The sequence below is a fragment of the Eubalaena glacialis genome, chromosome 3 (assembly GCF_028564815.1).
Source record: "Eubalaena glacialis isolate mEubGla1 chromosome 3, mEubGla1.1.hap2.+ XY, whole genome shotgun sequence".
Classification (NCBI taxonomy): domain Eukaryota; kingdom Metazoa; phylum Chordata; class Mammalia; order Artiodactyla; family Balaenidae; genus Eubalaena; species Eubalaena glacialis.
This window is the reverse complement of record NC_083718.1, coordinates 1762699-1785445: the sequence shown is the minus strand read 5'-3', so window position 1 is coordinate 1785445 and position 22747 is coordinate 1762699. Positions and strand designations below refer to the sequence as shown.

General features: G+C 57.5%; 1 protein-coding gene across 2 annotated transcripts in view; it reads left to right on the top strand.

Annotated features, from left to right (window-relative positions):
• The first annotated feature begins 1129 nt into the window (after positions 1-1129).
• PKP1 (plakophilin 1) overlaps positions 1130-22747 on the top strand; it is a 47852-nt gene continuing 26234 nt past the window's right edge. Inside the window, exons 1-2 of one of the 2 annotated variants that reach the window (XM_061185245.1) lie at positions 1130-1160; positions 16844-16941. In XM_061185245.1, the coding sequence (XP_061041228.1) occupies positions 16849-16941 (93 nt within the window). In that variant the 5' untranslated portion in view covers positions 1130-1160; positions 16844-16848. Of the gene's footprint in view, positions 1161-7800; positions 8174-16843; positions 16942-22747 lie in introns of those variants that run through there. The other variant, XM_061185244.1, reaches the window with a different exon arrangement.

The window sequence follows — 22747 nt, the reverse complement described above, 5'->3', positions numbered from 1 at the left end:
GGTGCCTTTGGGAAGGAGCGAGAGGAGCCCGGCCGCCTGGCCCTGGGGTTCCTCCCCAGCTCCTTGTCACAACGGGCCCAGGTCCAGCTCCAACCCCAGCAGGGCCTCTGGGATGACAGTACCTCCTGGAAGGAGGGTGGGGGGACAACACAGTGCCCAAAGAGGCCTCTGGCCGCGGGACGTCGTAAGAGAACACATGGTATGTCGCTGGACGGGCGAACACTCGCCGAGCCATTGTGATGGCTCGTGGGGACCTTACGGTGAGCTGGGGGACGCAAGATGTGCTGAGTGGCACGAGGTGCGGGGGCAGCGGTACGTCCAGCTCAGGACACCTGTGGGGAGGGGGCAGCGTGTGAGCTGGGCTGGGGGGGCATGGCTGTGATGGGGTTGAGTGCGGAGGGGGAGCAGCAGCCCTGCCAGGCAGATGGGCCACAAGTGACCCCCCATGGCTCCCAGCTCAGGCCGGGCCAGGGGGAGATGACAGACGCTTTGGGAGCAGCCTGCAGCCCGGGGCCCCGCTGAGCACAGATGCCAAGGCGCCGGCCTGCTTGTTACTGGGGCTCCTGATGAGAAGGCACCCAGACGGGGAGTCCGGGCCGAGGCGAGGGGCGACACAGACCCGGCTCTGCCTCCCGGCAGGATCTCAGCCCGGCCCCAGGCCCGAGCATCTTGGCTCCCACCGGTGCCCAGCAGCTCAGAACAGAAACATTGCCAGGGTGCCAGCTGCCCTGGGTGTGGCTGCCTATCTGCGGGCGCCAGCGGATGACGCATCCAATTATCAGGAGGCTGTGAGGGCTGCGGCTGGGGTAGGTGACTGTGAGACCCAGGGGAGTGCAGGGCCCGCCGGGGGCGGGGGGGTGGGGGGGTGGGGGTGGTGCTCACATTCCAGGCGTGCCAGCTCTGCACCTCCCACAGCAGTTCTGGGCTCCACCTCCCAAATGCCACGATTCTCCCAGCACAGGAACCCGCTCTCAGACTCCCCTCAGGCTTGTCACCCAGCCCCACTGTCCCCCAAAGGGAGCAGCAACCCGGCCCCCGGGGTGCGGGAGGCCTTTGTGAGGCGGGATCACCAGGCCCCTCTGCTCTCTTCCAACGAAGCAAGGGGTTGACCAGATGGCCTCTGAGACCCCCTCGACCTCTGATGTTCTGAGGTTCCCAAGGTCGGTGATGATGGAGTCACGACTGCTAGAGGAGAGGAGAGGCAGGGGGGCCGGGGGAGGGGGGGGCGGCGGGGCAGTTCGAGGCGGGAGCAGAACCAGGGGAGGGAGGGTCTGGAGGGGAGCGCAGGTAGACAGGAGGTGCTGCCGGAAGAGGGAAGGACGCTCTGATTATCATTAAGCTCCTGCAGTATACCAGGCACCAGGCTAGACGTTTGATAAATATTTTATACATATTTATGGTCACAAGAAGCCTGTGAGGTGGGTGTGACTAACCTCATGTTACAAAGGAGGAAACTGAGGCACAGAGAGGTCAAGTGGCTTGTTCAAGGTCACACAGCTAGCAGTGGCCCCCAAAGCCCCTGTTCTTGTTTCCCAGGCTGCCTCCTGGGAAGGCCCTGGAGACTGCGCTCCAGCGGCTTCCGGTCCTGCATACCCATGTGCTTCCCTGCCCCCGCCCCCCAATCTTGAGGCTGGGGTTCTGCCCGAGCCCAAGTCCTATCGCAGGTTTGCAAAACATCACTGCTGGCCAGGGGGCAGGGCAGCTGGAAAGGCGGGTGCTGGGTTTGCCGGCGTGGGGAGCACAGAACTGGAATTTTGGGTTGGCAGAGGCGCGGGGCCCAAGCAGATCTAGTGCTGACAGCAGCCAGTTGGGCCGGGCTGGACCACGGCTGGGTTATTCATCACCTTCCCAGCCTCCCCGGCCGCTGCCCCACCCACCGCACCCAGGGAGACCAGAACTGCAGCTCTGAAAGGTTCTGAGGTGTTGGGGGACGGAGCGCACACCCTGGCCTTGTCCCTTAGCCCCCCCGGCCCAGCCGCCTAGGACTCACCCAGGCTCCCCTGCTCTCCGGGCCTCGGCACCCAGTCTTCTGCTCGTTCTCCCTCCAATGCCGGCCCTGCCCCCTCATCTGGGCTGAGCACAGCAGGGGCGGATGGATGGGAACAGGCGCCCCTCTTGTCCCAGCCTCTGGCATCGGGGGCCCGGTCACGTGCTCTCATCGTCCAATCAGGGTCCTTGCGAAGGGCTTGGGGCGTGGCCTCTGCCGTCCCCAGCCCCTCCGTTTTCCATACCCCCAGTGGGGGCCGGGAGCCTCTCTGCGGCCCCTCTGGACCCTCCGGGGAAAATGACCCTGGACGACAGGGCTGCGGGCACCCACACCTAGGGTGGCGTGAGGTAACACCAGGAGTCAGGTCCAGGGTCTGTCCATTCCTATCCTGTTCCCCTGAGGGCAGCGAGGGTCCAGGATTCTGCGAGGGGTCAGCACAAAGTCCATTCATTCAGATCCTTGGGAAGATGACTTCCTAGATTGGTTTCTCCCAAGATGACCAGGCCAGGGCAGGAGGGGAGGAATTCTGACTTCCTGATGTGGGTTTCCCTCAGGAAGTGCGAGGGCAGGGGGGCAGGCTTCTTGTGCTCCCTGGAGGCGTGGGGGGATGGGCTGGGGCCGCGGGGGGGAACCCCGGGGTATCCCTGACAGCAGGTGGTGAGACAAAGGTCGTGAGAGAAATCAGTGTTTAGAAAGGCAAAGGCTCGACCAGGCTGCACTCAGCGTCCATTATCCCAGAGACCTGGCTCTGGAGCAAGAGGGTGGACTCGGTTGAACGCAATAAGCATTTAGTGAGCACCCAGTGTTTACCAGCGGTGTGGACGGTGCGGAAAGAGAAACGAATAGCACACAGCCCCGGCCTCAGGCTAAGAAGGTGACAGGGGGACCGTAACACAGGTAGGCACCTGCTACAAAGTGTCCCAGGAGAGGGCACTGAATTCATTCATTGTTGGGGAATTCCTCGGCAGGGATACACAGGACTGATGAGCTGACAGGTGGCAGGAGGCAGGGGTGGAGGGTCTTGTCCCCCTCGTTTCAGGCCTCTCAGTGGCCTCTCAATCCTCTTAGAATAAGATTCAAACCCCGGATAGAGGGTCCGGCACGATCCTGTGCTGGTGGCCGCTGTATTCACACATTGAAGCATTTGAACTGTGGCTGGTGTGTCTGAGGAGCTGAATTTTTTACTTTTTTAAATTTATTTTTAAAAATTTTTAAATTGAAGTATAGTTAATTTATAATGTGTTTCAGGTGTTCAGCAAAGTGATTCAGTTATACATGTATATATTCTTTTTCAGATTGTTTTTCCTTATAGGTTATCACGAGATACTGAGTAGAGTTCCCGGTGCTAGACAGTAGGTCCTCATTGTTTATCTGTTTTATGTATAGTGGTTTGTATCTGCTAATCCCACACTCCTAGTTTATCCTGCCCACCCCCCTTACTTCATTTAGCTGTAACGGGTTCGATCAGCACAGACACAGAACATTTCCACGCAGAGCTGCGCAGGACAGCGCTCCCTGCCCGCCTGTGTCCACCTGTGCGCACACCGAGGCCACACTGGTCTGTGGGCCCCGAGGACGTGCCAGGCTCATGGCCTTTACCCCATGGTTCCCTCTACCTGTGGCACCTTCCCCCACTGCTGAGATGGGTGGCCTGCGCGCCCCTCTCTGACCCCTCCCTGACCACCGCTCAGAGGGTGAGTGAGAGCGGACCCGGCCATCCATCACAGTTTTGTCCGTGGGGACTGGCCTGCCGTGTAGCCGTTTAGCACTCGGGACAGACTTACGTGACAGCCTGAGTGAGCCGCACGCAGAGGGACGTATGTGCAAAGGCACAGGGGAGGCATCGGCGCCGGGCGAGTCAGGAGGGCTGGCAGGAAACAAAATGAGAAGGGAGGCTACTGAGAGGTGGGGGAGGGGCAGCGGGGTCCCCCAGGGAAGGCGCTACAGCTCCTGAGTTGGGCTGCCACCGGGGATCCCACTAGCTGACCGGGGACTCAGCTGGAAGAGACCAGGCAGCCGGAAAGCCCAAAGCTGCCCGGGACAGGGAGGGGGCAGGTGAGGAAGGACTGGGCTGCACAAGGGGTCCACCCAGGAAGCTACTGCTTCCAGCTCCGTTTGGGGTTCAGGTGGAGGTGGCCCCCTCACCTGAGGGGCTGGAAACAGCAAGGAGTAGCTTCAACCCTTAGAAGCAGCAGGAGCCCCAGAGGCATCCTCTCAGCCTCCACCTGAGCCAGTGCTCCTACCTGGCCCAGCCGCCCCTGCCTCCCCCACCTCTAGGAGGTGAGCTAGATAGAGGCAGGAACTTTGTCTCTTTCGGCCTCGTGTCCTAGGACGGGCCCTGCCTCGTGGGAGATCCTCACGAAATACTCATTGAACGAATGAATCCATATTCCGCTTCTCGGAGAGCCCTGAGTGTTGAGAGTGGAATCTGGGTCCCAGGCAGTCTGCAGGGTAGGCAGCAGAGGATAAGACCCCCATCCACACTCATCAGCCCAATGTCTTTGAAGATGAAATTGACTCATCTTGTTTCCGAATCAAGTCAAAATTAACTTCTTCCGAGACGCTTTCCCTAGACCACCCCACACCCTGTAAACTCAAGTCCACCCACACCCACTAGGGTGTTTCACCATCTAAAGACATGCCGATCAGAGTGTGCTCACCTCCGGGGCCTCTGCGACCTCTGTTCCTCACTTGGGGATTGTGACCCTCTCCTCTGGCCTGTGTCAGGGGCAGGGCCCCTAAGGGGCGGGGCTTGGGCAAGCAGGAGAGAGAGGTGACAGGAAAAGCTGTGGCCCAGACCAATCTTCCCAGCCGGAACAAACCTCCCTGTGGCCCCAGACCTGTGGCTTGAGTCACCTTCCTTTCTTTCTCCCAGGTCGGGGATCAGACTTGGTTCAGATCCCGGCTGCACCGCTGATTTCATGTTTCTGAGTGTGTTTTCTCATCTGCAAAACGATACCTCCTGGGGGGTTACTGGGAGATAAAATAGTGTCTGCAGAGTGGACGAACTGTTGGTGCCGGCCCTCCCTCCATCCATGTCCACATCCAGACTTTGCTTCACCTTGTTATTGGGGTAGGAGAGGCAAAGTCCTGAAGACCTGATTCAAGATTCTCCTGCTCTAAAAACCCTCATAACTGACAGCTGAATTATAGAGTGTTTGGGCTACGGTGGACTTGGGGAGCTATCAAATCTACCTCCTTGCTTTACAGATTTGGTGGGGAGGATGGAGGAGGGCACCTGTCCAGCATCATGAATCGAGTTAGGGATACAGCTGGAACTGGATCCCAGGTGGCCTGGCTTTCGTGCCTTGTGATGGAAACAGATGCTGTTAAAAGGTTGGTCCCTGGAAGGCTTTTAGCCACTGCTCGTCACAGGGAAATCTCAAGGAGGTAGCCCGGCACCGTCACCGAGTGCCCAGGTGCTGGATCCAGGCTGCCTGTGCTCGGCCCTGCCTCTGCCACTTACCAGCCTTGTGACCTTGTTGAGCCGGTTTCCTCATCTGAAAAAGAAAGATGATGATGCTGGTACCCACCTCATAGGATGATCGTAAGGATTCAAATGAGATGGTCTATGTAAAGGGCCCAGACTGTGCCTGATTTGTAGGAGCACAGCAAATACTTGCTGTGGCTATCAATATATCAAAATGTTAATATCAAAATAATAGAGAAGCATCTAGAAAAACTTCATATCTGGAAACCATTTTAAAGATAATCAGTTTCAACCTCCAGGGGCTAAGTATGGCCTATTATAGCAATATGGGCTACTCCTGTCACCTCCTTCAGGGCCCTTCTACATCCTAAAGGTGGCAAAATTATCATTATTTAAAGATGTAATTAACATTTATTATGGCTAGCATATTAGGTTGTAGATGGGCCAAATGCATGATACAATGGACTTGTATTTTTATGTGCTGTCATGTATACTTTATAGGATGTTGGGGCCCTTCTGTCACCGGTGTGCACTGTACTTTAAGGCCCATTTTATAGGACTTTTATAAGGGAGGCCAGATAGTGCAGAGGGGAGAGCACTGGCCCTGGAGTCACCAGACCCCCATTGGAATGTAGGCTTTGCCACGTATTAACTGGTGACCACGGGCAAGCTACCTCCTCTTCGAGTCAGAAAACTGCAGAGGCTGGGCTGGATGATGTCCAAGGCTCCGTCCAGCCCTGACAGACTATGGCTCAAAGCAGAATCTTACAATCTGAAGTGATAATCAAGGTCTACAGGAGTTGAACTTTGGTATCCATGACATATTGTTGGTCACATCTCTGGTTTATTTGACTCTAAGTTCTTAGGGACATAACCCTCAATTATAAAACTACTTCTGTTGAATCCATGATGTGATTTACGATTTCCTGCTCTGCACGTGGCTCCCAGGAGTGCGTTACGGAGAACAGCTGGGCTCCTGCATATAACATCCACGTCTCAGGAAGCGAGCGAGTGACCATCATGTGGTCCCTGAGACCATCCCTGGGCTTCTCAAGTCTACCTCACAGAATTCCCGCCGAGCATAGATTCTGAGGGTCCCTTCCTCTGCAGAGTAGAAGGGCAAGCTGAAAGTGAAGGGTGTGAGCTGTGAGTGCCAGCTACAAAGGACAGCAGAGGCGATGGCTGGAGGAGCCCAGAACACAAAGAAGCTGACCGGACTGCACTGCCAGTTCAGCACTGGATGTCTAGCATGGGAACCCTGAGTCGTCAAGAAGTGCATACATGTGCTCAGGGTCTTTTGCTAAAGGGGGAAAGGCAGGGGTGTGCTGCCCTTAGAAAGATTTCCATCAACATAGCTTTAAAATATTCAGTTCCTGTTACACACCAGATTCCCTGGCGCCGGCTACCTCGGGGCCTGAGGACAATGCTACAAGAATGAAGCATCACTACACACGCCCCAGGGAGTATGGGAGAGTGCACACAACGTCCTAGGATAATAAGTCCACAACCGGGTAATTTTAAGGGGTAGGCTACCTTATGGTTTTTCAGTAAGGATCTGGGTAGGATTCAAATTAGACTTAATTTACCTTAAATTAGCTAGTCTTCATTTATTCATCCATTAAAACATATTTTTTATTGAGCCCCTAAGATGTGCCAGGCACCCATTTTAGGGGCTAAGTCTGGAGTTTCAGAGACATCCACTGTTTACCTGATGTTTCCCCTGGCATGCCCATGCCCTGGGGGGTTGGTTACTACTTTGTGGTTTTGCATCTCAAGTCTCATCCTGGTGTGGGCTTCAGGCCCTCACCCCCTCCCCGCAGGTTGGAAGCTGTCTTAGAGCAGAGCCTTTGGACCGGGCTGTGCTCCTTGCCGTCAACCTGGGAGCCCCCATCCACAGGGCTGGCCTCCGCAGTGACCTCTGCACGGAGGCAGATGGGCATCTGGCTGTGCAGGGGGCCCAGTCGAGAAAGACTCCTTTTTCCTAGAGAGAAGTCTCTCTCAGTCCCGAGCTGAGCACGCACTCTGTCCCTGAGCGCGCAGGACCGGGACAGAGGTCGGCTCCCCGGGCGGAGGCCTCACCTCGGCAGGTCGCGGGGAGAGGGAAGGGGCACAAAGGAAGAGAGAGCACGGGCCAGGCTCGGGACTTGAAGCCCTGCCCCCAGAGCGCCCGGCCTGCAGCTCAGCGCCCGGGGCTCCGCTGGAGCGGCCGCGGCGGGGAGGGGGCGGCGCCGGGCGGGGCGGTATATCCAGTCCGGCGGAGGGCGGGCCCGCCAGTGCCTGGACCAGGACGCGCCGGGCGCAGCAGCCGGGCGCAGCAGCCGGGCGCAGCAGCCGGGCGCAGCAGCCGGGCGCAGCAGCCGGGCGCAGCAGCCGGGCGCAGCAGCCGGGCGCAGCAGCCGGGCGCAGCAGCCGGGCGCAGCAGCCGGGCGCCGCCACGCGCGTGCACCGTCGCACTATGGCTGAGCACGGGAAGAGCCCGCTGCCGCCCAGCACGCCGCGCACCCCGCACCTCGCATTTGGCCGCTCGCTCTCCGGGCCCGCGCCCCGCGCCGCCATGAACCACTCGCCGCTCAAGACCGCCCTGGCCTACGAATGCTTCCAGTTCCAGGACCACTCGACGCTGGCTCTGCCGTCGGACCAGAAGATAAAGACCGGCACGTCGGGCTGGCAGCGCGTGCAGGAGCAGGTGATGATGTCCGTCAAGCGGCAGAAGCCCAAGTCTTCCCAGTCGTCCACCCTGACCCACCCCAACCGAGGTAAAGGCCGGATGCGCGCGTGGCCGTGCGCCCCTCCCCGGCGCCCCTCCCGGGCGGCGGGGCGCGCGCAGACCCCAGCAGCGCTCCCTCCCGCCGCCGGCTCTACTGTGCAGCCGCGGCCCGAGCCGCTCGGCGGCGTGCTCACGGTGTTGGGGGATGGCGGAGTGGTGGGAGACGCAGTCAGGGCCGTTCTCGGGGCCCAGGGCTTTCTCTTCCGCGGCCTGCTCCGGGGAACTGTCTCCGTCCGCGTCCTGTCTTACCCGGTCGCCCGGGGTCGTGCGCCTCCCTCACCCCGCCCCATCCTGCCCGGACTTAGCTGCGGGATCCCAGTGGCTGGGAGGGGGGGTCTGGGGGGAGGGCGGTGCGTGGTTGCCGGGCGGGCAGGGAGTCACGGAGACCCGAGTGGAGGCCCAGGAGGGGCGGGCGGCCGGGGAGGTGGCGCAGGGAGTGGACAAGCCCTTGTGACTGCGCGGCGTGGTAGCGGGAGCCTCACACCTGGAAGAGGCATATGTGGTTCCAAGGTCGCCCCGGGCCAGTGCGGACCCTGGGGACTGAGGCCGGGAAGGGGTCCAGGATGCCCTCTTTCCCGTGGCTGAGAGAAACTCACTTTCCCACGGGATTCGCCCTGCCCCACGCAGCTTGCCTAGAAACAAGTGCCCCAAAGTAGGGAATTCGGTGGGCAAGGTTGGGAATCCCCCGCCCCCGACCCCCGCCTTGCTGGGCCCTCGTGGTGGGCACTTGTCCATCTAGGTGCCGGCCTGGCCAGCCCTCTCCTCTCCACGGTAAGGTCCCCCACCTGGGGGCGGCCAGGAGAAAGGGGTAGGACCCCTAAAACGCAAGGAGGAAGGTATGATACGTGACAGGGCCCTGTGTGGAGGATTTTTGACCAAACACTTTCATACAGAGCATTCCCAGTGAGAATTACACACAAATCAGGGCACCTTCTATTTATTTATTTAGCTAAATTTAGTTATATGCTAATAAAGACGCTGCAGACTGCAAACCAGTACAGGTCAACCAAGATTTATTTATTGAAAAAAAGAGATATATTGATCAAGTCAGGTGTTCATGAGAGAGCGGGGAGAATGGGGGTAGTAAAGAGGGGGGGACAAAGGAGATGAATCCTCACCCATTCTCCCACACGCGCGTGCGCACACGCACACACACACACACACACACACACACACACACACACACCAGCTCACGATTTCAACCTCTGTGCCCCCGCCCAAGTGGCCGCTGTAGAGCTGAGGGGGAGAAAATGGCTGGCGGAGGACTCCCCTGCACCCCAAACCCAAAGGCCTGTGCAGCTGTGCCCCTTGCCCTGGCCTGGGACCCCTACTCCTCTCCTGCCAGACCCCCGCTCAAGGTCACAGCCTCCAGAGCGCTTGCCTCCTTCCCTTTTGTTTGGTGCCTTGGTAGCTGCTTCCAGCCTTTTTTGGAAGTAGGTTTGGGAAACAAAGTGCCCCTCCTTCTGACCACAGCCCAGTCACAGCTCAAGCCAACCTCCTCTCTCCCTTGCTGAAGCCTCACCTGTCCCCATCCCACACCCGCTCCGTCCCTGGCCTGAGCTTGGGGCTCACAGCTCCAGAAAAGTCTCAGACCAGCCCCGGTGCCCCAAACACCCCCTCTAATTCCCCCCGATGGGGCGCTGGCTGAGCACTGTGCCCCTGGCCTCTCTCTTTGTGGGTGACATCCATCCCTCTTCTCTCCACTTCTCCATCCCAAGGTCCTCCGGGGGCGTCAGCAGGCAGGGGTGGACTCTGATGGCTAGTGCGTCCCTCTCCGAGGGCTGGCCCTGTAGGCGTGTCCCCTCTACCCTTTGCTCTGACCGGTTTCCCCAGCGGCACTGTAGCTGGGAGAGGCCGTCAGGCCACCTGCAGCTGGTGTTTCTGGTTGATCTGGCTTTGTCTCCTCGCAGGCGCTGCCCAAGCGTCCCCCGGTTTGCTTTGTGACTGCCTCTCCCCGCCTTGGTCCCTCTTTGTCCTGTCGGTTTCACTCCATGTGTCTGTCTGCGGGACCCCATGGGAGAAGCCTGGCATGAACGCCCGTCTCTGCCTTGCCCTCCCCAGAACATGGGCCCAGACACATGGCCCACCCTGTCAGGCAGTCCCGGTTAGGGAGGGGTTCTCGGGGGCCGGAGACCCTGCAGGAGGAGGCTGCTTGGGACCTGCCCACCCATCTTTTCCTGAATGGGGCCCCTGAGCATTGCTGCCCACTCTTCCTGAGGGTCCCCGTGGGCAGCGGGGTAAGACCATGTGGGAAGCGGGAGGAACGTGGGGACGTGGCTGCCCAGCCGGAGATCGGGGCTGGGAAACACGACCTCCTTGTGGCCGGCGGGTAGTCCCTGCGGGGTGGACCGTGGGGTGAGGGACTGGTGCACTGTCGTCTGGCCCGAGAGGAGACGCTGCCATATTCATGTCCTTTCTACTCCGCTTGGAATCTCTTCCTAAAGCTGAACCCAAATCTCCTCTGATCCAAGTCCGAAGCCGCCGCTGCCACACGCACACACACACACACATACACACACACACATACACACACACACACACACACACACACATACATACACACACACACACATACACACACACACACACACGGCTCGGTGGAACCGGCTGCCTTCTGCACATCACTCCAGGGAGTCCTAACCCACGCGCTCTGCCCACTGCCCCGTGAGCCAGCATCAGCCTTGGGCCCGGGGGTTCTGTCTCCACTCTTCTCAGAAGCACCGTTTCCCACCTGTGATGATCAGAGGTGGGGGTGGGGTGCGCTGGGCAGGTGTCCTGCTCCCCGGGGCCCTCCTGGGGGCAGGCTTGTGCCCAGGGGAGCCAAGACCCTGTCTTAGGGCTCCGCTGGCTGGCTCCCTGGATTCGTGGGGGGCTGTGTCTCGGCGTGAGCCTCCCCCTGGGGAGGTTCTGCTCTCTCTACTCTCCTGGAAGGGTCCTGCCCTGACCGCAGGCTGGGTACAGGTGTCTCTTCTGGGGTTATTTCCTCGGGACCAAAGCTGAGACGGGAGGAGGTACGTGATGTCTGTGCTTAGGCCTGCCCCAGCAGGGAAACATCTTAGTTAACTTCAAGCGGACCAGTTCTCATTTCTTCACAGTGCCTCTCGTCTCGGAGCTGAGGGCTTAGCCAGAATTTCCACCGGCCTGTTACAACACATGCAAAAATGCCGAGTATTCCGGGGTGTTCCCCCTGGATCCTGCTCCTTTGCTAAGCTCATTGACAGAGATTAGAAAACAAATAAACAAAACAAAAGAAATTCCTCTCCCCACACACGGAATTGTAAATATCAATAAGCCACTTGTTCTAGGTTTAAAACTCTGGGAGCTACTTCTGCGATAGGGTATGACCCGTAGAAGTTATGTGATGTTTGAACAAAACAAAATGGAGGACTGTTTTCCATGGAAGGTAGCCTCATGTGAGGTTCTTTGTAGGCACACACCACACAGGCACGCACGTATGCACACATATACCCACCGCTGTGCACACACACACGCGTGTCCTCACGCACACACACATTCACACACAGCCCGACTCGCAGCTTGTGCAGCGGCAGGAGTCCAGCTGGTGTCAGGAGGCTTGAGTTCTCTCTGATCTGTTGCCAACTGGTGTGTGATCTTGGGCAAGTGGCTGCCCCTCTCTGGGTCTGTGCAACTGTAAGAGGTGGGGTGAGATCATCTCCAGATATTTCACTGGAAATAGATGTATAACTCCCTCTGCAGACAGTTTCCCCAAACCGTCTGCAGCTGCAAAAAAGCTCCTCCCCTCAAGACACAGCCCTCACGGTTTCTTTCCAGGAAGCATCAAATCACCAAAAAATATCCCCCAAAGCACTGTTCTTAAGCATGGTTACACATCGGAATAGTCTGGGAATTTTAAAGAATGCAAGCACCTGGGTCCGGCCCCCAGAGGTTCTGGTTTAGTTAGTATGGGGACAGCGTGGACTTTTAAAGGACTCTCAGGCGATTCTGATATGCAGCAAAGTTCAAGAATCCTTGTTCTTGTCCTCACCCTCCCTCACACAGAGACCCACTGTGGGGACCACCCCCATCACAGGCACACATCTCTACACACACACACACACACACACACACACACACACACAGGGATGGACATCTAGTGTGGCAGTTGCTGGTGATGATGTTTTACCCTGGACCCCCCTCGGGGGGCTGAGCCCAGGCCCCAGCATGCTCCTGCCCTCAGTCCAACACTTAGGCTTAGTGGTGGCCACACACAGATCGTCAGAAGGAGAAGCAGGATTCCAGCAGAGCTGGGTTTGAACACACCCCAGTGTGCTTTGGTGTTTCTGTTCTGTACACGTGCCCAGGAAAGGGCAGAGACTGCACCAGAGTGTCAGGTGGGGTTGAGCTGAACTCCTCCCGTCCAGGAAAGGGCGGCGTGTCCACGAGCGCCCCGCTGGCCTGGGTGGAGGGCAGAATATCCCCTGCGATGTTCGAGGGGCGGGAGCTGGGCTGCGGGACAGTCCGGGGACCCAGACACCTCCATGCCCTCTTCCGACAGTTCTTCTTGTTGTCTAACTTAAATTCCACTTGCTGTGGGCCTCGCCCTGCTGGGCACCCTGGATGGGAGGGATTTAGGGGGTGAAGTCAAGGCGTTTCTGAGACCGAGAGACAGTGGGCTTCCTTTCTGAAGCGTTTTGTGCTAAAGGAATAGATAGATGTAAGTGCAGAAGTAGCTAGAAGAGGCAGGAGCCTTGTGAGAGGCAGGTTCACAGACACCCCTCTGTGTGCGGGCCTGTGGCTAGCAGGGACGGGGGTGTGGGGAGACTGGGGTGGAGGAGAGGCATTTCGGACAACCTCTGCCCCTGGGGCAGCCCTTCAGCCAGGCTGGCCAGTGCCCCGAGGGCCTTGTCCAGGTGGAGTCTGGTCCTGGGTCGGGGTGGGTGGAGAGCGCCCCCAGCAGACACACACAGAGAATGTACAGCACAGAGTGTGTCGAGCAGGTAGACCGAGCGCTGACACGGCTCCGAGGGAGAGCTGGGGCGCCGGGGTAGGGGTGGGTCTTCTCCAGGAGGAGCTGGGTTGGTGCAGGGTTTGGGCTCCAGGGAGAGGCTTGGCTGAGAAGGAGAGCAGGAATGTTTCAGGCGTGGTGGGTGTGACCCATGGAAAGCTGGGAGGTGGAAGGATGAGTCATCCCTGCAAATGTTCACCTGTCCCGGTGGGGAAGGAGTCCCGGGGGTCCTGACAAAGGGCTGCCCAGTGACACAGGGAGAGTCAGGCCGCCGTGCAAGGCCAAAGGGAAGGGGCACCGGGGTGCTGCCGTGTGCAGGGTGGGTTTTCTGAGATGGTTTGTCACCTGGAGCGATGACCCGGAGCGAGGCTCGCAGCGTAGGGAGCGGCCAGCGATGCTGGTGCACAGGGAAGGCAGACCTTTGCTCTCTGACGCCGGGCTTCTGTGGGAGGGCAGATGCCTCGAGGCAGACACACAGTTGGGCCACACGGAAAGGCCCATGGGCCCTTCCAGCGACAACAGCGGGCGCAGTGCTCCCCGGGAGGTGGGGTGACTGTGGGGCAAGCTGGTGCTGGGACCCCCCTCCCTTCCCACCCCTGGACCAAGAATCCTCCCTGAGAATATAGCCTTGGGCGTTCTGGCTCCAGTCTCTCCCCGGTTCACCGACCCGCCAGGGACCTCTTTGGGTGGGAGGGGGGCCTGGTTGAGTGGAGTCAAGGACCCCAGTCCCCTGCTGCGGTTATGGGGACACTGAGCCTCAAGGCACCAGAGCTGGGCAGGGGGACCGTACCTCACCGTACCCTGCACTGAGAGGACAGGCAGCCTGGGGCATGGGGACCAGGTGGGGGTCATCAGGAAAGGCTTCCTAGAAGTGACGTCCAGAGAGGTCAAGGGGCCAGTGGAGAAGTGCAGGCCATCAGAGCTGTCCCATCATTCTCAGTGAGAAGCTCCATGTTCTTCCTGCTGAACCTGACTTTCAGAGGGTGGTACTTCCCAACCAGACCCCCCAGGGTCAGGAGAGCGAGCGCTCGCTTCTGCTGTGGGAGCAACAGTCTCACAAACGGCTCGCCTCCCGCCTGCACCCCTCTGGGTATCTGGCACACTGCAAGGTGTGACTGCAAGTGTGTAAGGTCTCTGGACTCCCCACCCTCGAAACCTCGGCCCAAGGGCAGCTGCCTCCTGCCAGAGAAGCAGTGCTGGCTGGTGTGATGGCAGCCTCATTCTCACAAGGAGGCCAAACCAAGCAGCTCACGGTGGGTGTCAGGCAGTCTGACCCCCAGTTGCAGGTGATCTTGGGGAGATGCCTTCAGGAGCTGCCTGGAAGGGCCTGGAGGCCTTGGCCCAACCAGAAGTGAGAGTTACAACCCACACCTGTCATCACCACAATCCCCCCTGGGTCACAGGGACTGGCCTTGGAATGATAGGGTACTCCAGAGGTCATCTGCCTCCACGGCAGAGAACTCCCCACCTGTCACACAAAGGAGAATGAGAGGGAGGCGGGCAGGTGCAGGGTGTGGGGGAGGATATGCTTCACCTGATGACCAAGAGGGCGAGTGACATCACTGCTGACAGACTCCCTCCCGAGCAGGGCGGAGGCCCCGTGGGAGCCTGCCCTCCACGGAGCCTCCTGGGGACGCCTCTCCCAGAACTCTGTGTCTGTCACCACCCCAGATTTTCCATCCAAAGCAGCTGGCTGACCCACGCTTGCCCTTGGGTGAGAAATCCCTGCCCAAGTGAACCCTGCCCTGCCCTGCCCTGGAAGGGGTGTCAGAAGTGGGCTGGACGGAGGGGAGATGGACGGGACACTGGCTGTCGGGCACCGGGGTTCCTGGCTGCAGCCCCTTTTCTCGGTGAGAGCGAGTTCTGGGGGTCCACGACCATGAGGTTGCCTCCAGACTCCTCCTGACGAAGGCAGCTTTTCCAGAGCTTCTGGAGAAAGGAAGAGGCACGAGCTGCCTGCATTCAGCAGGGAGCTTGGAGTAATTCAGAGCCTCAGGGGCGTCCCTTCTGGAGCCAGGCCTGGGCCTGGGGCTTTCTGGGGTGGGGACACCTCTGGGGGGCAGCAAAGGAGGTGGTGATGTAGCCTTTGATGCCCAAACTTCTTCCTTGCTGAACCCTGTCTCTAGAGAAGAGAGGTCAGGCTTCCCTGAATGCCATCAGGCACAAGTCACTATAATCACACAACCACGGGACCTTGGGGTACAGAGAGGCCACACCCCTCTTTCTATAGAAGAGGAAGCCGAGGCCCAGAGAAGGCAAGTGCCTTGCCCAAATGACAGAGCTAGGACCAATTCCAACACCACTAGGTGCCCAGGGCAGGGGGTCTCTGCCACAGCTGGCAGCCCCAGTGGCCAGTTGATCCTCCATGATGGGGGGCATGGAGAATCAGGGGCACTGCCCCTCCTGTGAGCTGTTGGGGGTCACCTGGCTCTGGACAGAGGAGGTGGCACCAGGCAGGGACATCTGCCACAACCCAAAGCTGCCTCTCTGCTCTGTCTTCTCCCCCCAGCTCAGATGCTCCAGCGCCCACCCCCAAAGGCTTGGGAATCTGAGGGGGCACAGCCGATGGGGAGGGGTGAATTGAGCCAGGTGGGATCCCGGCCAGACCCTTGCCCTGATGCTGGGGTCAACCCCCTCTCCCTGGATCAACTTTCCCCAGGGGCCATCACTTAGTAAGAGTGTAGGACCACCCTTGCTCCGGATGCCCAGGCCATAGAGCCATGGTTCCTAGTCTAGGAAATGGGGCACCAGGCAGGATGTGACCTGGGGTACGGACAGCAGGACAGCCTCTTGGGCGGGGCCCGGTTACAGGTTTTGAACTTGGGTTTACAGACGGTTGCGATTCAGTGGCTGCGGCCGAGGAAGGAAGGCAGACTCGGCACGGGACATGGCGTGAGCAAAGCCCCGAGCAGGTCACTGTCAGCCACGCTTCAAGGGCAGCAGGACAGCGGGCAGAATTGGGCTGTCCTTTCAGGTTCCCCAGCCATCCGGATGAAGGAGCCTAGCGTCCAGGCTGCCTTCTGAAATCCAAAGCCACTTTACCCTTAATAATAGTAATGACACTCTGTCCTCCCCGGAGCCTGTCGTCTGTGGGCCCCCAAGCACTCGGAAAACAGTTAATTAATCCTCACCGGGCCTCTGAGGTGGGTGGCCGCTCCCCCTGCAGCAGCTGGGGCACCTAGGAGATGCAGGAGGGGGCGGAAGGCTGGGCTCGGGAGCCAGAGTCCCGCGTGGCGTTGGCCTGGGACCCTCCGGAGCTGCCCTGCGGCCCTGAGGCTCTGGAGCTGGCATGTGGAGCTCCTGGCTGTCGTCCCTGAGTGGGAAGGTCATCCTTGTGGAACTCGGAGTTGTGATTCCCTGGACCGGGACGGCGGGGGCCTGAGGCCCTCCAGGCCAACTCCTGACCTGTAGGTGTCAGCCCACCCCCGGCCACAGGGGTAGACCCCCAGGAAGGGGTCGACCCCCAGGAAGGGGTCGGCCGAGGCCCTCGGAGCTGACCCTGCAGCCATCTGGCTGTGGAGGGGCGGGTGGAGAGAGGGAGAAGGTGAGCGGAAGGCTGGCTCCCCGTCCTCCTCCTCCAAGGCCTCAGCCCTGGTCTCCTCCGAGGTCCGCAGGGCACCAGATGCAGAGGGGACACCATGGGGAGGAGGGCTGGGGGGAGCGAATGGCCTAACCCCTGCCCCTGTCCTCAAGGTTCCATGTATGATGACAATTACAACGGCTGCGGGACCACCAGCCGGAGCAGCTACTACTCGAAGTTCCAGGCGGGGAACGGCTCGTGGGGTTATCCGGTAAGGAGCTGCTTCCCGCAGGGTGTCGGTTCAGGCTTTGTGGAGGAGAAGGCGTGTCCTGGTTGCCGAGACAGTGATGCGGGGTGGGAACGGTCCCCGAGGGGAGGCCCCCCAGCTCTGACCGGGTCCCTTTGCTTGGCCATCATTTCACACGTGGCTCTTACTGCAGCCTCCTGTCTGACTGGATATTTCTGAATGTCTCAGATGAGAACATTTTAGAAAAAGCATAAAGAAAACATCATATTAAAAAAATCCATTTCCCAATATATCTGATTTGATCATAGATTTGAAAGAAGTTTGAATTCTTATGGTCCAGTCATGTATAGATTAGATGTTTCTAGAAAAATCCCGAAGGGACCCTCTCCTCAGTATGTGCTGATGACCAAGGATGTGTGCCCAGGGGGGAATGTGGCTTGAGTTTGTAAAGTTGGACAAACCCGCGTTCAGATTCAGTTAGCTGTGTTACTGCTGAGCGTGTGACCTTGGGCGAGATTCTTCTACCTCTGGGTCTCAGTTCCCCCACATGTAAAATGGGTATAACAAAGTCTACCCCTGGGGATTGTTGTCAGGACTAAAGGAAATAATGTGCATTAAAAAAAACCTGATTATAATCATTCTTAAGAATTTTTTAAAAATATTAGCATGAGTAGAGATTATCCTAGATCCTTTAATCCTGGCCCTGTCACTGTCTTTCTGTGTGATCTCATCCCGCTATGCCCATCCACCCGTTACTGAACAAATATTTCTTTAGCCCTAACTCTCCACCAAGCACCAGGGCAGATGCCCTGGTTCAACCATACAAGCCCACGCAGGAGTTTTCTTCTACCCCACAATTGGGGTGTTGGGTTAGGTGACGCCCAGGTTTTCTCCCAGTCTGCAAATTCTGTGACTTTTCTTTATTTTTGCTAATTCCAACATTAGCCTATATTGTTCTGGAAAGTCTTCTGTGAGGCCCTTCAGGCCTGTGCAGCTGGGGGTAAAGGCTGCTCCTCCATGGGACTCTGGGCTCCGTCTGCGTGAGCCTCAGGTTTTAGCACCTTTTGCTTTGAGTCCACATTGCTCACAGATGTTGGGGTCCCGGGCAAGAGAGAGGTGGGTGGTTTATGAGTTAGGTGTTCTTTGTCATCCGCTTGATTCCCTCCTACCTAAGTTCTCACTGGGGCTGATTTGGGAGGATTTGTCTTTCTTGCATGGTACAGGTTTAACTAGGTTTGCTGTGAATTTATTTCCCTCCCTGTTTCCTGATTCTTGATGTCAGTTGATACCCTCAGTGCCGATAACTGATCAATACAGTTGACTGAGCCCAGTAGGCTGGCAGACCAGGCATAGGTGTGAGTAAAGGGCTTTGACAGAAAGACTGATGACCAGGCAGAATCTGAGAAGATGACTTCGTAATGCCGTGAAAAGGATTAGGAGAGACCCAAGGAGGGCAGGTCCCTGGACGGGACCAGCAGTCAGATGAGTCATCATGCTGACCGCGCAGATGTTATGTGTCTTTACAATGTTGCATTGCCCAGTCAGAACTTAGCGCTTGGGTTCCCGCCCTGGGCCTGCTGCTCTCTGGCTCTGTGACTGTAGATCAAGCTCTGATTTCTCTGGGTATCAGTGTCCGCATCTGCGCGTGCTTCACCTCCACTCAGGGGTTGACGTGTTAAATTAACCGGGACGCGTCATCAGATGGGCAGTGAGGGGTTAGTACATGTGGAGATTTGTAACCAGAACCTGCAGGGAACTCATTCTGAGGGCCTTCTTGGGAGAACCCGTGTGCGGCTGAGTCGAGCATTGCTTCTGGTCCATCAGCTCGATCCTCACCAGCTCCCAGCTGCCCCTACACCCTCCCTGTGACTGTTTTCTGACGCCCGGTGAGAATTCCTTCCTTTCCCGAACCCCAAGGCCCAGCCCTCCTCGCTCCTTCTCTCTGCCGGCGGGATTTCGGAGTGACTCAGGTCAGGAGCTGCCTGGGCACGTCCCGGCTCGCTTAGCTCAGGGGGGGGCTCTGGGACGGGGATTTGGTGGAGGGAGGGGGATGGGTGGAAGGATTGATGCTGGAGCCGAGCACGTCAGCCACGATGCCAGAACCGCTAGTCAGGACTTAGGGGAAGGGGAGCAGGGGGCAAGGCAATAGAGGTGCCATGGGATTTTCCCAGGGATGGCACAGCTGAGCCAGGGGAGTTCAGTGCCCCCCCTCCCAAGAAACCAGCTCAGAGGGCAGGGGGAGAGAACAGGGCACGCGGACCCTCCTCAGAGGAGCCTCCATCTGCCCTGGGAGGACCGCAGACAAATCGAATGCAGGTGTCAGTTGCTAAGCTGGAGGAGTCCAGCTGTGCTGCCATTGCCAGAAGTGTTTCTGGAACCTCTAAAAAAAAATTTTTTTTTTAAATATAATTGTTGTTAGTGCCATTTTAGAGGCCATCTAAGAAAACCAGCCCCATTTCTGTGTTGTCAGGACCTGTGTTTGAGCAGAAATGATATTAAGCCCTCTGAGAGCCTCATTCCTCAGATTTGTCTTTAGTTTCAAATATCAAATCAACTTCAAATAACAAAGATGGGTCACCACTGACTATATATTTTATTTAAATATGCAAACGATCTGTGGGCACTTCCGAAAAGAAAGTTCTAAAAATGTTTAAAAAGCAGTGGTGTTACCTTATGATTTTACCTTATATTCTATTTCAGCAATAGTCTTCTAATTTAAAAAAACAGATTTTATATATATATATATATATCTCATCATACTATTTATAATCTATGATCACTCATATCACAAGATAAGAAAATTGAATATAGAGGGTCTTGTAATAGAATGAAACAAAGTTAGTCTGACGCACAAAAAGCATCAAGGGGCTTAAGGAAAAGAAGACCTGGTCCCGAGAAAGTCGTTGGCCAGTCGTTCTCTGTTCTCTTCTGGCCGCTCCAGCCTCCTGGTCCTCGGAGACCGTATCTGCTGGTCAGCATCACCAGCCTCCTGGTCCTCGGAGACCGTATCTGCTGGTCAGCATCACCAGCCTCCTGGTCCTCGGAGACCGTATCTGCTGGTCAGCATCACCAGCCTCCTGGTCCTCGGAGACCGTATTTGCTGGTCAGCATCACCAGCCTCCTGGTCCTCGGAGACCGTATCTGCTGGTCAGCATCACCAGCCTCCTGGTCCTCGGAGACCGTTATCTGCTGGTCAGCATCACCAGCCTCCTGGTCCTCGGAGACCGTATCTGCTGGTCAGCATCACCAGCCTCCTTGTCCTCGGAGACCGTATCTGCTGGTCAGCATCACCAGCCTCCTGGTCCTCGGAGACCGTATCTGCTGGTCAGCATCACCAGCCTCCTGGTCCTTGGAGACCGTATCTGCTGGTCAGCATTACTGGGGCCCAGAGGCCCAGGAGCAGGTGAGCTGGGGCAAAGGGTGGGGCACATCCAGCCCTGTTTCTCAGATGAGCAGACTCTGCCAGTTCTCAGAACCAGACTCGGGGACTATTAGAGACCAACAAGGTTGGCATTTCATAGTTGAGGACACTCAGGCCCAGCAAGGACAAGGGTCACACGGCTGGTTAATGGGAGAGCAGACGAGACCCCTGGCCTCCTAACTCCTAACCTGATGGAGTTTCCTTTCGTCGCTCCAGACATTTGCACTCTTTTGTTGGTCATTTTACGGGGTGTTTTTTGGTGGTTTGTTTTTTTTTTTTTGCAATCTCAGTATTTTAACACTATAGCATGTTCTGGGGACTTGGAACAGATGCATGAGTTCAGATCCCTTCATTTCCTCCCTTCCGTCCCCCAGCCAAGCCTACTCTTTCCTTGAGGAGTCAGCCTCACACAAAAGATGCAGGGCAGTGGCCCCTTTTGCCTTCCGAGACTCAAGCTGGAGCCACTCAGCTGTGGGGGTCAGGGTGGGCTACCAAGTAAAACATAAAGAAATGCAATATTTGTGACACACTTATCCGACAATGTTATTTGTTGTTTACCTGATATTCAAATTTAACTGGGTGTCCTGCATTTTTATTTGCTGGATCTGGCGTCCCCAGGTCACGGTGTATTTACACTCATTCCCTGTAATAAAAACAAGACTCCCTAAGCGCCCCTCTCCTAGGCTGGGGACCCAGGCAGAATTACTTTAGGGGAGCAAAGGGAGGCTGACAGCCCCCCTGAGGTCCTTGTACGGCACTTTGAACACGTCCCCTGGGTCGGCTGACAGCAGGTTGAGGGAGGAGGGAGCAGGAAGCACTGAAGGCACAGCCCTTCTGTTCCAAAGCTGAACATGGGCTTCTGTCACGTGGGTTTGTCCTGGATGAAGTTGCGGCAAGTGGACAGTTTAGCTTCCAGGGAAGGTTCTAGATTAAGAGGAGGGTCTCCTTTTCTACCGCCTCCAGCCCCGAATGGTTTTCCTATTTACAAATCAAGAAGCACATCTAGAGCGCTTACGTCCCTCTGGGCGTCACATGGAGTGACATGTGCTTTGGTTATGGACGGGCCTAGAGCATCCTGTCGGGAGTCGATCCCATGCGTGCAGCAGCTGCCAGGCGGTCTGGGCCAGGGTATCCCATGGGGGCATCGTGCTGAATCCCTCCGCCGTGCTCAGTTACACTAGCCCAGCACTCGGGGCGGGGCAGGCCAAGACTCCCCAGGAGAATGGCCAGAGGAAATTCTGCCTTCATCCTGGTCACTGACCCCATTTCTCTACTTTAATCCAGGGTTCAGGGAATTCCCTTGTGGTCCAGTGGTTAGGACTCCGAGCTGCCACTGCAGGGGGCACGGGTTCAATCCCTAGTCGGGGAACTAAGATCCCGCATGCCGCACGGGGAGGCCAAAAAAAAAAATTATTAAAAAAAAAATCCAGGATTCACTAGCAAATCTTCCTCCCGGCCTCTTCTCAGGTGTAGTTGCTTAACTGATGTGTCAGTATTTGATGATCCCATCACGACAGGGTCTCCTGGACCACGTGCTGGGGACCCTCTCCCTGAGGGGGACTGGTCCTGCCCACCCCAGACCCAGAGACACCTGGGTGGCCCTCTTCTGCAGATGAGAGGGCTGAGGCTGTGCACAGCCCCGTGGGGCATGGGAGCCCAGGCTCTGGTGAGCCACGTGTGTGCAGGGTCTGCAGGCAGCAGGGCCCAAGGCCAAGGGGCTGCCGGAGAGAAAATGGCAGGACTCTCGCCCTTGAAGCAGAGAAAGGTCCCAATAAACACAGACCCCTCCCATGGCAGGTGGTGTGGAGGGACCAGCCCTGGGCCCTCAGCTAGCTGGATGACCCTCGGCAAATTCTTAACCTCAGCTGCTTGCCCATCTCTGAAATAGGTGAGAATTCCTATCTCAAAGGGTAGTCGGTGCTGCAGATAGGACACACCCGATCGATCGGGTAGGAGGCCTGGATTCTGGTCTCAGCTTGGCTGCTGCAAGTGGAGGGAAGGACCTGGGGAGTCTTCACCTCCTGAGACCTTTTCTCATCCACGGAGCAAGGCTGTTGGACTAGACCTAGCCAAGGACTCCCTCAGCCCCGACTTTTCAGGGTTCTGTGAGGCTCGAGAGCTTCCTCTGGACAGCTGTGAGACCCACAGCCTGGGCCTCATGGTGGTCTCTGGGGCAGGCCGCCCCCGCCGGCCTGCAGGTGGGTGAGGGCTTCTGTATGACCTCCCCGCTTTCATCTGGGCACCTCCAGGCACCTGGGAAACAGCAGGTAATTAACCCTTGCAGCAGGATGGAGAGCTGGTAGGCCCTCATTTCCTTTAGCTTTACAGAGGGGAGGCGGGCCGGTAACTCCCACTGCTTAAAAACCCCGCCCCGCCTCCTGCCCTGCTCCCCTCTCTCATCTGGGTTCT